The following is a 20,696-nucleotide window of genomic DNA, read 5'->3' as shown; positions in this document are numbered from 1 at the left end:
AGAATGTGGTTAAACAATGCCCCCTCATATGGGATCATGCTAACTATGCAGGAATGACAATTTAATCCTGCAAGAATGACTCGCAGAATCACAGGAAAGTAATGAGAGCATGCAGAGAGAACCCTAATGTCCTCTGCATGGGGCTTCTTCTATCTGTGAGGAGCCATGGGGGTCTTTAACACATATACATGCACAAGCTTTGATACATACACATCAAGTGACTTTTTGGCATTGAATCCTTGTTTTTCTTTGTGGGAATGTCTTGCCATATGAAAACAAAAAATGCTTAAATGTGGTTTGCTGGTCTTAGTTGCTTTAAGCTGGTCTAGCCTGGCCTAAATTTGATTAAGTTAGTCTAAATGGTCTCTCAACCTTGCCAAGCTGGTGTTTCACTGGTTTAGCTGACCGGCAAGCTGGTATCCTAGCCTGACCTGCTGAAAAAGTTCTCAAAACCATCTTAAAAGCATCAAAACAGGCCAGCCAAACCAACTTGGCCAGGATGGGAGACCAGCTTACCACTAAAAGATTGTTTAAGATTTTTTCTTTTGGCAGAGGCAAGATTTTCAACTCAACTCAATTTTATTTATAGAGCACTTTCAAAAACCAGACCGGGTACCAAAGTGCTGTACATGGAGTTACAAAATAAATAAAATCACATACATACAGCTTAAGAATGCAAAAATCATTTAAAACCAATAAAAACAGGATATGATAAAACTGACCTAGTACAATTTACAATGCAATTAATTAAAAGTTAGGGAAAATAAATACGTTTTTAAGGCCCCCTGGAAAGAGACTAGAGACAGAGATGATTCTATGACCAATGGAAGCTCATTCCAAAGTCTAGGGGCTGCCACTGCAAAAGCTTTATCACCTTGAGATTTTAGGCGAGATCGAGGGACTGACAGACACAGCTGATCACCAGAGCGGAGAGACCTTGAAGGTTGATAAACCTTTTAGAGGCAAGATGCTATACATGTAGTTGTGATAGATGCTATTCACAATTGCAAATAGTGTAAGATTTTTTGTAGTAAAATCATTGTAACCACAAAATTAAAGAAGGTTACTATACAAACAAAATATTACTGTAGTAACACCATGGTTAATTGCATATAAACTATAGTTTCCACCAAAAAACATGGTTACTGCAATATTACTATAGTAATATTTTCCTGGACATTTAGAGAAATTTCATCCCAACAAGATGGGCAAAACGTTGGAACCAATGCCTAGCGGTTAGCACACATCCTCTAGAAACAATGCGCTCATTCAGGAGATTTACAGTACCTTGTTTTTATTTGTGGGTATGTCATCGCTGCTGAAAAAAAGCATAAATTAGTTTATGGCAGTTTGCTGGTCTTAGCTGGTTTAAGCTAGTCTAGCCTGGTCAAAATTGTATTAAGTTGGTCTAACTGAACTCTCAGCTCGGCCAAGGTGGTCTCATGTCCTGCCCAGCTGAAAAGTGCTCAAAACCCTTCCAAAACCATCAAAACAGACCATCTTAGCCAGCTTGGCCAGGCTGTGAGAGCAGCTAACCACATTAGGAAATCCCACTGGAATTAGTAAAAGGTCAAAGATGTAGCCTAGCAGTTAGCACACATCTTTTAGGCAAAATTAACTCATGCAGGAGATTCAGTTTTGAATACAGTCTTCATCTTGTCCAAATTCAATTTCAACAACCCCCTCCTTAGTATTTACTGACATCTCTCTTCTTTCAATATCAGTGAAATTGCAAAAATCCCACACACATTTAAAAAAGGCAAAACATATACACACATATTCTCTTCAGATTAATATCCTTCTCTCTGTGTTCCATTTGCATGTTATATGCTGTTTTTGCAGTTTCACCAAGGGCGTGATGGGCTAAATTTAATCTAATCGTATGCATGTGGATAGAATCATCTCCTCTGCAAGTATCCGGCACTCAGGTTAGAACCTCATTGGCCGGAACTCAAACTGCTGCCCTCTGTGATATGTCACAGTGCATGACCCCAGCAGCTTTAAACTGTAGAGCACACCACAAGAGCTGTATCCCCTAGCTTAACCTTCCATTCCCACCTGTATAATGAAGCTGAATGGGTCTCTAGGTCTGCATTCATGGCTAGCGTTGAAGCCTTACTCTGTCAGACAGTTTTGTCTGAAGGCAAAATGCTCTGGAACATTATAGCTAAATGCCCTCTTCACTTAGCGTGCACAGGGATGACTTACTGAATGACACTTTCTGTGAATAGGGACCTAAATAGGATCTAGAACCCTTACAAATTAACAACTGGTAAGTGAAAGATGTGTAACCATCAGATAATGTTTTGTCAGCATCAGAAAGTCACATAAATAAAATATGTAATATATTATGAGCTGTTTTAATTTGTTTTGCATTTTATTGGAGGTTTGCTATTTTTGCAGCACAATTTGTCTAAATACATGTTTGAAACCTTGATTCGTACAATTTGATTGTTTTCTAGCAATACATTAAAAAAATTAAATAAAATATGAATGGTTGAAAGTAACAGTTTTGCAAATATAGCCTTGGGCCAGGTCGTGATCCTACACACTCGGTCCCGTATTAGGCTAATTATGCCTCCGTAAACGATCTCTCTCTCCCGCACGATCCCCTGCAGTAGACCTTTATCCCTCACGGAGGCATAATTAGCCTAATACGGGACCGGGTGTGTAGGATCACGACCTGGCCCCGCCCTCCGCCCTGCCACAAGCCTAAATTGACCTATCACTCTGAAGGGCCTAACTAGCTTGGGACCAAATGTTGATTTGTAATTATTTAGAAACACACATTTTCACAAATAAAATAAAAATATTAGTTTGACATTTATTACAATAAATTGGGTTTGAGATATTTCGTGTCCAAAATCAGTTACTTTTTTAATTACAATGAATTGAAAATCGATTTAACCGATTATTGAAAATTAAGACATTGTATGATTTTATTTGTGGCATACAGTTGAAAAGTTCAAGACCTCATAGGTGAGACAGGCCAAAAATATTTTTTTTTTATATGGGAATACAAACACTTGATGTGTCTAAAACTAGCTACTTTTCATGCTAGGTTAATTTTATGTTAGGTAAAATGTTAATAGTTCTCATTAACGTAAATATTGGATTTGCGTCTGTAATGCTTTTAAAAATGTCGTGGGACACCGAAATGTACCAAAAATGTGCGTTATAGACTGATAGCATAGATATCTATTTACCCGCTAATCACAGTTGTCATTATATTGGGATTATTTTGTTTTTCTCTTCCTCTGTGTACCTTCTAATGAAAAATAGTTTCCAGAGAGAGTGTTAGTTGAGTGTCAAACCTTAGTACAATTGTTGTGGCTACGTATGGCTTAACTCATCTACAATGCATAGCTGACATTTACTCAGCTTGTCTGGAGAGCTCCCTGAACATAAGCTAACGTAGTCTTCTGATTATTTATGTATAAATTCTGCTTGTATTGAATGCACTACTGTATGCAGATGAACAATTTATGACAGGAAGAATGAATAAAAGCATTTTTTTAGCTTTTGAATTGATTCATATAATAAAAGCTCAATTACACTCTGTCATACCTCACCTCTGTCACTTATGATAAAGGCAGAAGATGTGCATATATTCATATTTTTATTTTACTATGTGCATTCCCCTGCACCCTTCAATACTCTAGTGGTTTTATTTGTGGTGTCTCCTCGTTTGGCTGCATGTAAATAAGGAAATGCATGCATAATGCATGTTTTTGTGCAGATTTACTTTAAAGTGCATTGTTCGGGAAATTTTTCAAGCACCCAGGTTCAATGCATCAATGTGTTTTTTCCCACCGTTTTCTTCCCCAGCTAGCAGTCACCTTGACCTTTCTAAAGGTTAATTTGTTATTTTATTCAAGTTTGCAAGGTATGAAAATACTTAAGGTCTCGGAAGCTTTGAATTAGTTCTCATAGCGAGAACACAGTACTCTTCCTTGCTGAAATAGAAACCTTTAAAAAAATCTAGCTAGACCAACATAAACCAGTTAAAACCAATAAAGACCAACAAACCAGCATAGATTAAAGCTATTTGTAGCTGGGCATCATATTTTTTGTAACAAGTGGGTTAGAAATTAGGCAAGTTGAGTGTGTTCAAGCATCATTTTCTATTATGAACCATTTCATAATGATGTTTAGTAAATAACAAAGAGTGTACTCCTCTAGTTAGGCATGTTAATTGAGTTTTAAGGGGGACTACTTTGACATGTGAAAAATGTCCCACTCGTCCCACTCAAATGAGCAACAATGCCATTTTCCTGCTTCTTCAAACCGCTTACATTTTGGTCCATTTCATATGCATGATTTTCAGCTCTTATGCCTCTATCTCCTGTCCCATCTTGCAAATGAGACAGGTTATCTCGCTCGCACCAAATGATGAATGAATAAGCATGCAGAGGCTCAGACTGTCATGCTCTTCCAGAGTACAGACCAGGTGAGAAATTTCCTGTGGGCTTAATATTTCGTATTCTTCAAAGGGGTGCGGCTACTGCTGAGATCCTATCCAGCACCATCCGTATCACTGCATGATCCTCCCAGCTGGAAACCCTTTATGCGAGGAGTGAGCGCAAAATGGAACAAAGTCGATTACACCCTGTTCTTTGCACTCGTCAAGAACGCTGGAAGATAAAAATACAGACGCGGTTGTCATATAATTTCACAAATTAGTAAAATTAAGGGTTGATGTGAAAAATGATGGATCGAACACTTATGGTTAAATAGTAAAATTAGTAAAAAATATAATTTACTGTATACTTATTTTATGATTTTTTTTGTACAACATGAATATTGTTTAAACTGCACTGGGGGAAAAAATTACAAAGAATAAATTGCCCCAATTGATTTCAATGGATTTACACACATCTGGGTTGTTTTAGCACCAGGTTGATGTGAAATATGTCTGAAACAGGGATGGTTGCACTCAAAGATTGTTTGAAGGAGCGTGAAATGCAATACTGAGAGGGTTAGAGGTGGTTGTTGTTCGCAGATACATAGCTGCACTGGGATTGGGTGTTGGAGTCATTGGCGTAGAGATGGTTGCGAGAAGAAGCCCTTCATTGGGCAAAAGTGGTGTAGCTGTGGGTGGAGGTGCAATCTAGCATTTTTTTGTGGGATTGCCCACATACTAATGCTTCTGTCCAGTTAAATTCTGTCCAGTTAAGTTTCAGCTTCTTTCCAGTTAAATGTGAATAATAATAAGCCCAAATGTTTCTGTAATCGTATGTTACACAAATATGTGAAAATGCACCTACAAAATCCTTTTAGATACCCAAATATTTATCTTTCATACACCTATATATTCTTGTTGCCCAACGGTATTTCATGTGGCTCAACTGGTTGAGTATAGTGCTTCTAATCCCAGGGTCATGGGTACAAAGGAACACACACAATTATCAAAAAAGGTAACACCTTGAATGCACTTTAAGTTGCTTTGGATAAAAGCATTGATCAAATCCATAAATGTTTCAAAATATCATGTAAATATATGTGGAGATCCCTTCTAATTAACAAGTTTGCTATTTCAGCAACAACCGTTAGGTACTTAAAATCATGCATAAAGTCATGCAATCTCCTTAGAATTTGTTTTAGTTGTACAGGTCATAAAGAAATGGTTCACTAAGTCTGGTATGGAAGAAATAGACCTGAACTCACTGAACTCCTTTGGAATTAATTGAAAAGCTAACTGCAGGCCAGGCCCCATCGCCCAATATCAGCCTGTGACTATAATGATGTTCTTGTGTTTCAGTGGCAGCAAATCCATGCAACCATGTTCCAACATGTTCCAAGTAATGCCTTCCAAGAAGGGTGAAAGCTGTTATAGTGGCAATGCTTAAAGGAATAGTTTGCCCAAAGATGTACATTTCTCTCATCATTTACTCACCCTCATGCCATCCGAGATGTGTATGACTTTCTTTCTTCTACTTAACACAAATTATGATTTTTAGAAAAATATCTCAGCTCTGTGGATCCATGCAATGCAAGTGAATGGGTGCCACAATTTTTACACTACAAAAATCTCAAAAAGGCATCATTAAAGTAATCCATACAACTCCAGTGTTTTAATCCATATTTTCAGAAGTGAAATGATAGGTGTGGGTGAGAAATAGATCAATATTTAAGTCATATTTTGCTTGATATTAATCTCCCTCCCCAGTTTTGGGCGATATGTATGAATAATGTGAATTGCCAAAAACACAAAAAGAAGAATGTGAACGTTGTATGTCTCTCACCCACACCTATCATATCGCTTCTGAAGACATTGATTTAACCACTGGAGTCTTATGGATTATTTTTATGCTGATTTATGAGATTTTTGGAACTTTAACATTTTGGCACCCATTCACTTGCATTGTATGGACCAAGTGAGCTGAAAAATTCTTCTAAATTAATTCATTTTAGCTGTTGAAAGAAAGTCATACACAACTGAGATGGCATAAAGGTGAGTAAAAGATGAGATCATTTTCATTTTTGGGTCAACTTTTCCTATAAGTGGCACTATAAATGTGCAATAGTTTTGTAATTAAACATTCAACATGCACATATGGGTGTGGATTTCAGGTGTCCAATTATTTTTGTCAATAAAGTGTATTAAAAATACTACCAAAATACTATGCCACAATATATCACATCTCACATATTCATTTTAGCTTTTATTCAGATATTTGTGTTTTGTTTTACTAAATTTGTGTGGACTGTGATCGCCCAGGGCGCCAGTGGTGGCACCCTGACAGGCTGGACAAACGTGGATTGGAAGGGGCTGCCATACAGACAGTATTCATACAGAAAACACCACAAGCACAGAGTTTTCTCTGGCTGCAAAATGGAAAGAAGCCAGCAACTCTCCAGGCCATGGTTGACTGATGGGTAGTGGAGATGTTGATGTTTAGCAGGATAACAGTGTCCTACACCTACTTTGCTGCTAGAACTTTAAATGGACCTTCCTGGCATGGTGTGTATGTGTGTGCATCTTCGCTTAGAACTCTATTCTGTGTTGACAGGAAACTGGAAGGGGTGGTGTTTAACTGCAGCTGCAATATCCGCTGGATCCAGCTGTGGCAGCAGAGAGGCGAGGCCGGACTCCATAACCAGCAGCTGTACTGCAACAATGGCTTCTCCAAGATTCCTCTACAGCTCATGAACATCTCTCAGTGTGGTATGTAACACCAAAATGAGTCATATTATGAAGGCTAATTTATACTTACTAGGTGAACAGGCTAGAAAATATGATGAAATGCACTGACATTGTTTTGTTCTGCTAAGGTATTAATTTGTCTATATTTCTGCTGTTTCAATAATTCCTGACCTTCAAGATCTTGGCTAGTCTAAAAGCGTTTGCCAAAAGGCTTCATTCACCAAATGCTTTAGTTCGTTCAGAAGAAAAAATATTTGGCTTCTTCCATTGTATAAACAAGGCTTGAAAAATCCCTTGAACTTTTCATGTAAAATAGTTGACATTACATACAATTCTGAAACTTTTAGAACTGCCCAAACAGACCATAATGAAACTAAGCTAATTTCAAACTTCTGTCGGACAGGTAAAAACATTAACATGTGACCGCCATAAGAATGGCTATTTTGTGTTCAGAAACTTGGCCCGGCCAGGCATAATGAGATCATATTGTCCTCGCTCTTTTCTAAGAGTCTTAGCAGCAGCTATTTTCAATGTGTAGAAAATATCAGGAAAAAAACCCTCTTAATGAATTTCATAGTGGGATTTTACGTCTTGTACAACATTTTAAGTATCCCCACACATTCCGTTTCCCAATTTTCCTTTTTACATGTTGTTGAAAATTTGTAATCCACACACTGGAAAACAAGAAATCAACAGTTTCTTTCTATAGGACTGAAAATTCATGTCTCTCCATGCATAAGTCTCATCATCTCTTTCCTCTCAGCGTAGACTGTTTAAAGGGACAGAGCGCTAGTTTTATTCCCACTATAAAAAAAACAAACACATTTTCTCTCATTAATTCGACTTTAGAGATGAAGCACCGAATGAGATGTAATAAACTTTGTTAAACCCCAGTTTGTTAAACGTGTCTGTAAATCACGAGCTGCTCAATATCCAAAATGTAAGTATATATTTAATTAGGTAATGTTTCAAAACGTAAACATTAATTCGACATTATACCGCTTGATATGAAAAGAAGCAAGATCACTATGGCTATTAGGCTACTATTATCAGAGCTGTTCAGCTGCAGGGTGAAGATGAATATTTGAAACCTACTTCATATCATCCTCATAAAACACCCGTTACATGTCTCATAGAGGTATTTTTGTTTTTGTTCTTTGTATATCAGTCAGTGTTGGTCTTGTTTGGGTTGTCTGATTTCATGTTATATACACATTGTTAATTCACAGATCAGGCCTAATATCTTCCTACTGTATATTACACATCACAATCGATTTAGTAGCAAGACTGTTCTCTCAGCCAATAATCAAGTATTTAACTCAGTAAATACACTTTGATCCTTCTTGTGAAAACACTACACATGAGTAAAAGTTACATGACAGCATGACTAAATGGGTGACCGAAAACCCATCATCACCTCCACAGAACTCTTGTCTTAAAAGCACATGTGTAAATGGCAGAACGGCTGATGTTAATATGATGTATTTATTAATTTATACCCGTAAAGCGCATATATGGGATTACATAAGGCATAAATCATATCTTGCAAATTATAAATGTGATTCAAGTTTGGGGGACATAGTATTTTTTTCTTCCCCCTTTTTCTCTCCAATTTGGAATGCCCAATTCCAAATGCGCTCTAAGTCCTAGTGGTGGCGTAGTGACTCACCTCAATCTGGGTGGCGGAGAACAAATCTCAGTTGCCTCCGCGTCTGAGACCATCAATCCGTGCATCATATCACATGGCTTGTTGAGTGCTTTACTGGATGTTACCCCGTGTGAGACTCACCTTCCTAGCAACCGGGCCAATTTGGTTGCTTAGGAGACCTGGCTGGAGTCACTCAGCAAGCCCTGTATTCGAACTTGCGTCTCCAGGGGTGGTCAGTGTCTTTACTCGCTGAGCAACCCAGGCACCTGGGGGACATTGTATTAAAAACATAAGATATGTAAAAACATTTGTCATTTTTGTGTTGGGGCCAGTGAAAATTTTGCTAGAACAAATCTGAAGCACTGGCCCAATTGGGCCAGTAGAAGAAAATTCTTAGCGTTGATCCCTGAAATCCACGACTTGCACTCATTTCACATGCAAAGAGAGTGTTTAAATAGAAGTCTTAAAAGCACAGACCCTAAGGGTCAAACTGAGTGTCGATATAGTCATAAAAAACTTAATTGTGACTATTTTTGGCACAAAAACCTGATCTAATCTTATATCTGGAGCTTTAAGATCCAGAGAATTTTTTTTATTAATAATGGATTTTTATGTCAACATAAATAACTTCTTTTATTTTTCCCATCAAGATTTACCAGAAATCAGCGTAAGTCACACTAACCTGACGGTGAGAGAAGGAACAACGGTCACCATCACCTGTAATGGGTCAGGCGTGCCGGTACCGGAAGTGGATTGGACTGTAAATGGACTTAACTCCATTAACACACACCAAGTAAGGCTTATTTTTGCTTGTTGCATGCTGACTGACCAATAAATACATTTTAAATTTCACATAAATCCTTTGAGGCCTACTCTTACTAGTTTACACCACAAAGCACTGTTTGAACTCTTTGTTTTCAGATGCTAATATCTTGTGCAATCTTCTTTTCCAGTCCAACCAATATCCACCGAATGTCCACTCCATAAACTTGACTTTGTCCAACGTTAGCCGAGACGATAATGGCTTCATGCTGACCTGCATTGCAGAGAACATAGTCGGGATGACTAATTTCTCCATACAGCTTTCGGTTCAGTGTAAGTGCCTCTTTTCTTGTTTTTTGCCTGTACTGGTTTTCGAATGTCTTTACATTCAGCCTCACTGCTTTTAATGGGCCAGTTCTGACTTACTGCCTCTGTTTTGCTCACTGAACCTTGCTGCCTCTGCCTCTTTAACTTGTTTCATTCACTGTTCTGCTTAACAGCAACTTGCTCAATTTCCTAATTTGTTTTGCCTTGTATTTTAAAGATACGACTTTAGGGAGATCAACAGGAAGTATTTATTTCAAGTAGTTAGTATTATTGATTGAAATTGCATTGCCAAAAACAGAATGAATACTTAAGTAAAAATGTATATTATGTTGTGTTGTACTACTACATTATATTGTAATTGATAATTTGTCTTCAATATGAATTTAACCTAGCTACTGTATTTATTTTTATTGTTTGTGAGAGTGTTTGTGTTTTGGTAGGGGGTGTGTGGTGTTCTCAGAAACCTGAATCTTGGGAAAGTTTTTGTTTACACTTAAAGGAATGGTTCCCCCCAAATTAAAAGTCCTGCCATTGTTTACTCACCCTCATATCGACGCAAACCCGAATGACATTCTTTCTACTATGGAACACAAATTTTAATTTACTTGTCGGAATATCCTCTCTGAAGGATTTATAATAATATCACATCTTAATCTCTTTTTAACTCTTCTCACTTGGATGTAATAAAAAAGACACCTAGTTAGACTGCGATTTTCCACCATTATTTAAAATATCACACAGCAAAACAATAAGTGGACAACATAAAAAAATCAAATGGCAGCTGTTTTAGTCCACTTGGAATGACAAAATTGCAATTAGAGGCATAATTATTAAAACACACTTTCTGTCAGCTGGATGCAATTCAGTGGTAATATGAGGTTTCTCTGTTGATCTGTGTTTACATTTATACTGAATGGTGTTGCCCAACAACAATGTAACATAATTCATCCCACACTGAATATCTATTGACTGGACACAATTTGCTTAGAGCTGCATTTTCAGTGGAAATAAGAGTAAGTGTGCCTCTCTCTCTCTCTCTCTCTCTCTCTCTCTCTCTCTCTCTCTCTCTCTCTCTCTCTCTCTCTCTCAATTCAGTTCAGCTTTATTGGCATGACAATTGGAGTATAGTATTGCCAAAGCATTTTAAGGTTATGTAAATGCAAACTGTTTTAAAAAAGCTAATAATACAATAATAAATAAAAAGACACACACACACACATATATACATGGCAGACAATTTAAGACTGGTCCTCAAATTTCACATCCATATAATAGAATTGCTTTAATGATTGAGTTCAGTATAATTGAATCCATGTTTTAATAGGTAATTTCATATGGCCGAATCATGATTTAATTGCATAAAATGCCCTCCGAGTCTTTTCATTCAATGCTTTTACAGCCAGACCGAAACCTCCAGATTCACTGATCTCTGTGCTGTGCTGTAGGACCTCTCCTCTCTAGGTGAACTGGTATTTATTTCCTTGAGATCAGGTCTTCTTCTGGAATACCATGACTCTGGTTTTGTCCAGGCCGACTGTAAGGGCCCAATCCTGAGTCCTGACAGTACTCCTCCAGCAGGCACAAGCTCTGCTGAAGACCCTCTGCTGTGGGAGACAGTAGGACTAAATCATCTGCATACACCAGACATTTGATCTCAGTGTCATGTAGAGCGAGGCCAGGGATACTGGACTGCTTATATAGATATTAGAGTTGGACTCTGTCTCATCCCTGTCTCAATCCACGTCCCTGCTGGAAGAATACTGTTCTGTGAGTTCTCATTTTGATTGTACATTTACTGTTTGCATCCAGGGATTGCATAATATAATTTTTTTCCGCCAATGCCATTTTGAAGAAGTTTGTAAAGTAAACCAGTGTGCCAAATTGAGTCGAATGCATTTTTTAAATCTACAAAACATGAAAATATTTTTCTTTGTTTGTCATTGATGTTTTTGTTAATTAGAGTATGAAGAGAATAAATGTGGTCAGATGTGTGCTGTTTTGGGAAAAAGACAATTTGTGATTTATTTAGGATGTTGTGTTTTGAAATGAATGCTGTTTATTATACTGCAGAATAACTTCCCTAGGGCACTGCCCACGCAAATGTATGTACAATGAACTAGTTATTATTGGGGTCAAATGTATCTCCTTTTTTAATTATAGGGGTGATCAGTCCTTTGGGCCAGGTCTCAGGGAAGATACGGGACCAAAAACAGTTTGCAGATTTCTAGAAGATAATGTCCAGTAGATGTCTTATCTGGTTGAGTTCAGGAGCTGCAGGGTTTTGTGGTTGTTGAACTGCCACTGCATTGGACTTGTGTTGTGATGAAGGTCCTGTGGGCAGTTTGGACTGTGCTGGAGGTTTCTTGATGGTTGAGAGCATCTGTTGTCAGTTTAATTTCTGCTGTTGCTTAGTGCCATCCCAGGGGCTGTGCTTTCTAGCACTCTGGCAAAGACTTTTACACCTTGTTTGTTTAGGTGGACATGGCCATACATTTGATGAGGCCATATATCTTCATGATGGACAAGATGAACGTTTGGAAGAAGTGCACAGCCTCTGGAAAGTTCCACATTATTTCCATGAATGATGTTGAATGGAACATCACTGCGTGGTAGTAGTAACATGGACAGGGTTATTTTTGCCTCTGGGAACTGTTGTGTGGCTCTAATTGCCACCTCTCTGAGCACATGCTTTCACGGTTGGGAACAAAAGTTTCTAATTTATATATTTCCCATTTGAATCAGTCAGGATAAGAGCCTGTGTTTCTCTGGGATCCTCTGGAGCAGAGCTGTGGATCAGTTGAGGAGTGAAGCTCTTCCTGCACTGGTGATTCTTCAGGTTGGGGATTTTCAGCATCTCTGGATACATCAAGGGTTTAGCTGGAGATTCTTTAGGGGCTGAAACAGAGTTGAGCTGTTCTTTCAGATTATTGATGAGTTTATCTTTGGTGTGGAGTTCTGTATTCATGGCGAAGATTACCTTCTGCATTTCTGTCCTTACTTCTGTTACTTGTCTTCCAAAAGTTGACTTTACATCTCTCAGGTCTTCTTTAAATTGCTGAAGTTCCTTTGACATCTCTTTTCTGTCTCACAGTAGATATTCAATCTCTTGTCTTAAATTCATGAAGTCATTTCTAAGCTGTTCCCTGTTGTTGTTGTAATATTGATGGGACAATATTAATTATTTTAGCTCCACTACCTCTACCTTCAGAAGTGAACAATTGTCTTTCATTCTCGACATTTGAGATGGACTTATAGTTGCTTCAGTCATCATCTTCTTTTGGACTACTTATTGGAGAGGCATTCATATTCCAGTGTTTGTTGCCATTTCGAATGGGATCTTCATCAGACTGTGTCAGGGTTTTGATTTGTTCAAAATCTTCTATGAAAACTTTGAGAGCAGGCTCTGATCCCTGGACCATAATAGTGCCATTTTTATGCAGGTTCCAAATCAAAATTCTTGCTTTATAATTTTTTCAAAGGATCAAATTCCTCTTTTTGTGGTAAAGGTGAAGTGTTGGCAGGAGGCGGTGTGCCATAAAGGGCTGTTTTCAGTGTAAAAGAGCAGGTTGGTAATGACACTGTGATCATGGTCAGCGTACAGTGTTTCAGGCTTTTCCTTCATCTGATTCTGTCTGTGGAGCTGTCTGGAGTGTTCAGAGCTCTTCTGAGGGTAAACAAAGGGGTGGGGCCAAGCTGCTGCACTGGCCATAGTTGATTTTAGAATGTAAACAATCAACTGAAGAAAATGCCTTTTTTGTTTATTTTTGATATTACACTTAGTGAGTGTATTACATTTAAAACAAATTAATACAAATGAATAAATAAATACAATTAGGAAAAAAGACCACTTTTACTGGCTTTGTTGCTTCAAAAATGTCCAGTTGAGTCCAAAATGGATCTCTATGCTGCTCCTTTCAAAGAGAAATATGATTCAGCAGGGTCTGCTCCTGAAGCCAAGATCACTGACACTGCTTAAAATATGTCTTTAACTCTCTTTTTGTGAGTTTTTCCTTTTTAGTTGTTGCTTGATGTTGTATTTTCATCATGAATATCTTCATCTGCAGGGGTTATCCCGTGATTAGCTTATCTCCGACTTCACTCACATTGAGTTGTGGCAGGATAAAAAATAAAAAGAAAAAAAGAATAACAAATCTTTCGAATATCGACAAAAACTTGTTTGGATGTGTTCTGTGTTGAATTTCCTCATTTGTATTGATATTTGTAGCAATTTATCTTGAGCTCATCTCACGGATGACTGTTCAGTATCACCGGAACACACTCTCTCTCTCTTTCTCTCTATCCCTATAAGCCCAAATAATTGAATATGTGTTGGATTTTATCAAGCAGTATTTATTTAAATACTGATCATGTAGAAATATTTCAACACATCTAGATTCTGTTGATTTCGGATGCTTTGTAAATCAAACACATATACTGAAATACCATGCACTAAAGTGGCATAGCACTTTAGTCAATTCTTCCCTTATGTCTGTCTCTGAAGTGAGTTAACCTGAAATTTGATTCTTGATAAACGTCAAATGTAGACTTTCTATATCCTTTACATATCCTATACTGTATTAATAACATAATCATTTCTGACAGTTACCATCTTGACATGCGATGAGTGGAAAAGAATTGATGGGAGCGTTTATGGACTGATGTTTTTTTCATAGCTTTGGATCTGTGCCTTCACTCCATGAAACGTCCGCTCAACCAAATGCTTGATGACCAGCCAGGCAGTCAGCCTGGGATCTTCCTGTCCAAGAGGCAGGGTAGCGGATCAAACAAACAGTTGTATGGACAACCTGTTCTGTGGGGCCCCTCTCATGCATAACTGCAGTGTGATTATCCTAGCTTACGGGTCTTAAAGAGATAGTTCACCCAAAAATGAAATTTCTTTCATCATTTACTCACCCTCATGCCATCCCAGATGTGTGTGACTTTCTTCTTCTGCTGAACACAAATATTTTTAGAAGAATATTTCAGCTCTGTAGGTCCATATAATGCAGATTAATGTGTGCCAAATTTTGATGCTCTAAAATGTAATCCAGAAGACTCCAGTAGTTAAATCTATACCTTTAGAATTTATATGATAGGTGTGGTTGAAAAACAGATCAATATTTAAGTCATTTGTTGCTAGAAATTCTTCTCTTTGCCCAGTAGGGTGTGGTATGCATGAATATGAATCACTAAAAACACAAGAAGAAGAATGTGAAAGTTATCTGTTTCTCACCCACACCTAACATATCACTTCTGAAGACATCGATTTAACCACTGGAGTCTTATGGATTACTTTTATGCTGACTTGTGTGATTTTTTTTAGCTAAAACATTTTGGTACCCATTCACTTTCATTATATGGACCAAAAGAGCTGTAAATATTCATTTGATTGAGTTATCAAATAAGAAAGTCAAAAGAAAAGATGTAAGAAAGATGTGTACATCTTAGATGGTGATCATTATTAGGTGAACCATTCCTTTAAGGACTTTTGCTGCAACAGTAGACACAAAGCAGATAAATATGGGATAGTTTGCCCAGAAATGAAAATTAACTAAATACTAAAACTTCTGAAGCCAAACGATAGGTTTGTGTGAGGGACAGACCTAAATTTAAGTCATTATAAATTTGTCCCCCCCATAAAGCTCATGTCACAAATTTATAAACAACATTTATTGTTTGGTCACTACTCACACTAGTACCAATGCTGTTTTGCCATCATTAACATTGACACTGCATTTTTAACCTGGACCATGGAATATAGCGCACACGTAATAAAAACTACTTCTACAATATATATTTATTTCTTTTTTGGGGGATCTTTTTGGTCAATATGACCTGTCGTTGTATAGCTAGAACGATGGAGTAAGCTTGCTGTAAGTTAGCTGAGGCCCTCCAGTGGGCTCTGGCCCCCTGTTTGTTAACCACTGCTTTACGGCATTCTTTATAAAATGTTTTTGGTCCTTTTTTCTCACCTGCAGTTTCTCCTGCCATCATAAAGTTTGAGGAGCCAGAGAAATTGCATGACACGTGTATGATCTTCACTGTACGTGGGCACCCCCTGCCCACCCTGCGGTGGTACTATAAAGACGAGGAGATCAAGGCGACCGAGTACATCCGTCCAGAGATGGTGGTGTATCAGGACAACCTGGAGGGGTGTCTTATGTTCAAAACCCCCACCCACCACAACAATGGCAACTACACATTGGAGGCCAGGAACTTCCTGGGTGTGGCCATCAAAACTGTGTACGCCCACTTCCTAAAGCCTCCTTTTGATGGTACGTGAGGTATTCAATTAAATTGCTAATTTTTTAAATGGCAGCCAGCACTTATAGTATGTCAGTCTGGTCAATAATTTCAGAATCTCAATATATTTATTACATTGATTGAACTGTATTCGATTACACTTTGCATAAATTGGAAAAATGTTAGGTTTTTTGAGTAACATATTAATATAATATGTTACTTTTTAATGTAACTATCCCCAACATTGATAACCTTTAACCAAAAGAGTCAAAATTGACACAATAAAAACCATGAATCTTAACTACAAACTTGACAACGTCTCTTTAATGCTATTTTACATGGAAATGATACTTCGCATGTTCACTCTCCACCTGTGTAAAAATAGTACGATTATCATGCACTGCTGTGCATTCTCCAAAGAGAGCAAGAGGGGTGTTTCTAAGATTAGAGCTGTTATGTCACAGACTCAGTGTTAAAAAAACAGAACAGACTGAATGTTCTGCATGAGTAACTTATTAACACCAAGGGTGAGAATCCATCAGGTTTATAAATAAATATAGACACAGGCCCTCTCTCTTAAAGAAATTTAACCCAAAAGTGACAATTATGTCATTATTTACTATATTACCCTATATTGCCATGCCTTGTCACTCTAAAAATGTTTGACTGTCTTTCTTACATTAAACACACCTTAATAAGCTGTATAATGAAAGTGAATAGTGACTGCAGGCTGTCAAGCTCCAAAAAAGACAAAAACACAATAAAACCACATAAAAGTTGTCGATATGGCTTGTGCACTTTTTTCCCATATCTCTAAGCCATATGAAGTGAAATAGGTACTGTATGTATATATATATATATATATATATATATATATATATATATATATATATATATATATATATATTTATATAAAAACCCCTCTACATGCAGATCACATGATTCCGTCATGCAAGCTTTCACATCAAATAAGGTTTAATTGCATTGTTAAATATTGCAATTATTGTCTCATATTCTCAAAGACTCATTTTGGAACATTACCATATTTGCAAAAGAAATGCATTGAGGCGTAAATGTTGATCATAGTATAATAACATTTTCAAATGCATTTACATGAATCCTCAGAGCTGATCTGGTCATATTCATATCTGGTAATTACATACCTCCGTGTTTGTTTGTTTCTCTTTTTTCTCTGTAGACTACATTGAAAATGGTGAGTTCCTCTCTTTAATTGTATGGTGCATGCATTTTTTATATATCTAATTCATTAGTTTTGTTTATAATAAAACAAAGAAAGGTTTTGAAGGAATTCATTTAGTCTGTGTTCAGAATAAACAACTTTCCCCCAAACAATATCCTTGGCCGTGTACTCGGATGGCTGGCAGCCATGGCTGGATGTGCTGTTATTGGACCTATTTAGTATTTTTGGCTTAAAGTGACCGATATCTGTCAGTATAAGAAAAATCGGATCCTAATTCAGAATCCCCTAGATCAAGGTCATTTTACACACTGCAGGCCAGTTCGCAAGTGTTGCTCAGCACTCAGAAATAACTTCGATTTTGGTTAATCTGTTCTCATTCATAAGTTTAACAGTGAATCAATAGCCACTTTCTAACATGAAGCCTGTTAAATTGCATTAAAATTGCCAGATTATCTGTAAAGTAATGTATCTGCTATTTTCACACACAAAGCCTTTCAGACTTTTATCCACACGGCTACCATTCAAACAGTAGCACCAAATTCTGTAGTAAAAATCTGAATAAATAATTAATCAATTTGTCCAATTTGATGACATTTCTCTCCACAATGTAGACAATCCCAAATCATGATTTCCAACTACATGAAATAATGACATCAGCTTCTTCAGAACTTTGTGATTGGCTCAAACTCTTTGACAACAAACTTCTACGTTAGAGTGTACACATGACCTCTCAACAAAAAAATTTGGCAAAATTTATAGAAAGGTCTGTAAATGTGAAATCACCCAATTATTAAAGCACAGTCATTGACCTTCATGAGTAGGTTTCTTACATTGATATCACCCCAATTTACCATGTTTAATCAAGTTGACGCATGGGAACTGTGCAAATGACAGATTGTTGCTGTCAGAGCTCTGAATTAAGTTAAATGGTTTTGCTCGGGATGAATGGTTGTAGTGTGTGTGAATGTGGAGTATAAGTGGATGCAAGGCAGGATACGTAAGTCCACTAGCTAGGCCTTGCTCACTCCATGTTTCCTACTTAGTAAAGAACAGAAAAAAATTATGAATAGCCTTAGGCTTTTTTTTCATTACCAAAAGTATTATATTGGCGGAACAATCTAAAATCAGAATCCCCCATTGTAATAGCAATAACCTTGCAAAAAACAGGACTAATCAAACAGTATTCGCCCCAAGACATATTTAGCGAATAATGCTCAATGGTTCTCGTAACAGCAGTAACTTGAAGTGAACCAACAATCCATCCATCACTTTGCGTCCATTGACAAAACCAGCCAAGTTAAGGCTGGTATAACAAGTCCATGTATGGAGAGTTCCAAATGGAGGGAAAATCATAAAAATAACAATGAGACACATTGGTTGAAAGTAATTAGTTCTAAGAAAACCAAATCAAATTCATTTATTTTAAGTTTGATTTAGATTCCATAGTTTGATCATTTAGATTTCATAAGTTTGATTCCATATACAGTGCTTTTTAGGACAACTGTGTGTCTAGGTAATTGTTTTGCTTGGATATACTGTATAGACTCTAGTAGTAGCAAAATAAATAAAGAAATAAAAAAAGATAAATTGTTTCAAATTTATATTTTTCTCTGAACACTACAAACTCTTGTTTGTCTTCTAGTGAGTCCGACACCAACCGCTATTCCAACTATGACACATCGGCCTGAAGAGGACACCTTTGGCGTGAGTGTTGTTTTCTTTACCCATATAACGTATAATGAGGTTACATGAACACTTTGTTCTCAGGTCTGCACACAAACTATTCTGAACCACTTCCTCTCTTCCACACTTGTACATCCTATCTGCCATTCCCTTGTGGTTTGTGTTTATTACATCTACCTAAAGATGTGCTTTCGTTCATCTTTGTGCTGCAATTGGCTGGATAGAGATTATATTGTCATTTTAAGGCTTTAATAGGGACTCAGACACAAAGAGAGTGAGTAACCTTTGATTGTTTGGAGGTCCTAATTACAGCGAAAGCTTTTTTGCTTCAGATGGCTTTATTCCAGAGCTTTGATTTATTGTGTATTGTCTTTATTTTGTTTTTATCTGGGACATTCAGACAATATATTCAGTTGTAGTTTTCCATAAGGAAGTGTGAGTATTTTGGCTGTAAAGGCAAGGCTGTTATATCTCTCCTAAAACACCTAACATGAATTAGTATTATTATTATTATTATAATTCTTTTCTTCTATTATATACTATGATGCCCTTCCATTTTCATGCAATTTATGGAAGCCTCTGCTGCCATAAGCAACTTATGACACCAATTACATTGATGACATGATTACAGCATCAACATAAATACAAATCATATAAACAAGCCAAGACACACTTTGTGAGTTCGCTGTAATTTTGCACTCCCCCCGTAAGAGACACATTTTATTAAACAGAAATATTTATTTGGCATGTTTTATGTTTCTAATCATGTCGTTCCTGGGATGTAGTTTTTTTTTTTCTTTGTAAAGTGCATTACATATGTATTAAATCCATTTATAAACAGCTTTTAATATGATACTGAAGCTTTGACATGTATCACTGTGTTGCAGGTTAATCAGTTATTTACATTTACATTTATGCATTTGGCAGACACTTTTATCCAAAGCGACTTACAGTGCACTTATTACAGGGACAATCACCCCTGAGCAACCTGGAGTTAAGTGCCTTGCTCAAGGACACAATGGTGGTGGCCGTGGGGTTAGAACCTGTGACTTTCTGATTAGCCCTGTGCTTTAGCCACTATGCCACCACCACTACGCCAAGTACTTTCACACTACTGTCATACGTTAAGACTTGGATTTAAAATACAGACTATCTGGAATTAACTGTAACTGGACATGCAGTGTAATGAGGTCATGTTACAACAGTGGACCATTCTAGCCTACTGCTTGAAATGTGTATCATTCTGTATTGCATACAATACTGTAAACATTTTTTAAATAGTATGTCATATTATGCAGAATAAACTGTGCAGTATGCAAGTATCCCCTTCTGAACGTAGCTGTATCCCTGCTAACATGAAAAGGTTGGCTCAGTGCTAATATAGCTAAGTTTGGTTCTCAGATTCAATTATTAATTGTATCGCAGAGAAACTGTCACCCAAAAGCAGTATTTAAAGTTAATACAACATAATGTTATTATAGCATTTTAGTTGAGATTTAATTTTAATTAATAAAACATGCATAATACACTAAAGGGTTATGTAATGCTAACATGTAACATTTATAAATTTAAACTTTTACTGACATGAAGTTTACAATATATAGTATTTAAATACTATGTTTCATACTTTCACTGTACATTGTAAAGTTTTAATAGAAATGAAAATATGTTGCCCATTTCATATC

General features: G+C 37.0%; 1 protein-coding gene across 1 annotated transcript in view; it reads left to right on the top strand.

Annotated features, from left to right (window-relative positions):
- Window positions 1-20,696, top strand: part of LOC127640471 (NT-3 growth factor receptor-like) — a 245,771-nt gene that overhangs the window by 120,874 nt on the left and 104,201 nt on the right. Inside the window, exons 5-10 of the mRNA XM_052123066.1 lie at window positions 7,014-7,168; window positions 9,446-9,588; window positions 9,749-9,890; window positions 15,863-16,159; window positions 17,326-17,340; window positions 18,971-19,032. Of these exons, the coding sequence (XP_051979026.1) occupies window positions 7,014-7,168; window positions 9,446-9,588; window positions 9,749-9,890; window positions 15,863-16,159; window positions 17,326-17,340; window positions 18,971-19,032 (814 nt within the window). The remainder of the gene's footprint in view (window positions 1-7,013; window positions 7,169-9,445; window positions 9,589-9,748; window positions 9,891-15,862; window positions 16,160-17,325; window positions 17,341-18,970; window positions 19,033-20,696) is intronic.

Source organism: Xyrauchen texanus, chromosome 49 (assembly GCF_025860055.1).
Source record: "Xyrauchen texanus isolate HMW12.3.18 chromosome 49, RBS_HiC_50CHRs, whole genome shotgun sequence".
NCBI classification, from domain to species: domain Eukaryota; kingdom Metazoa; phylum Chordata; class Actinopteri; order Cypriniformes; family Catostomidae; genus Xyrauchen; species Xyrauchen texanus.
This window is presented reverse-complemented; position numbering and strand designations above follow the sequence as displayed.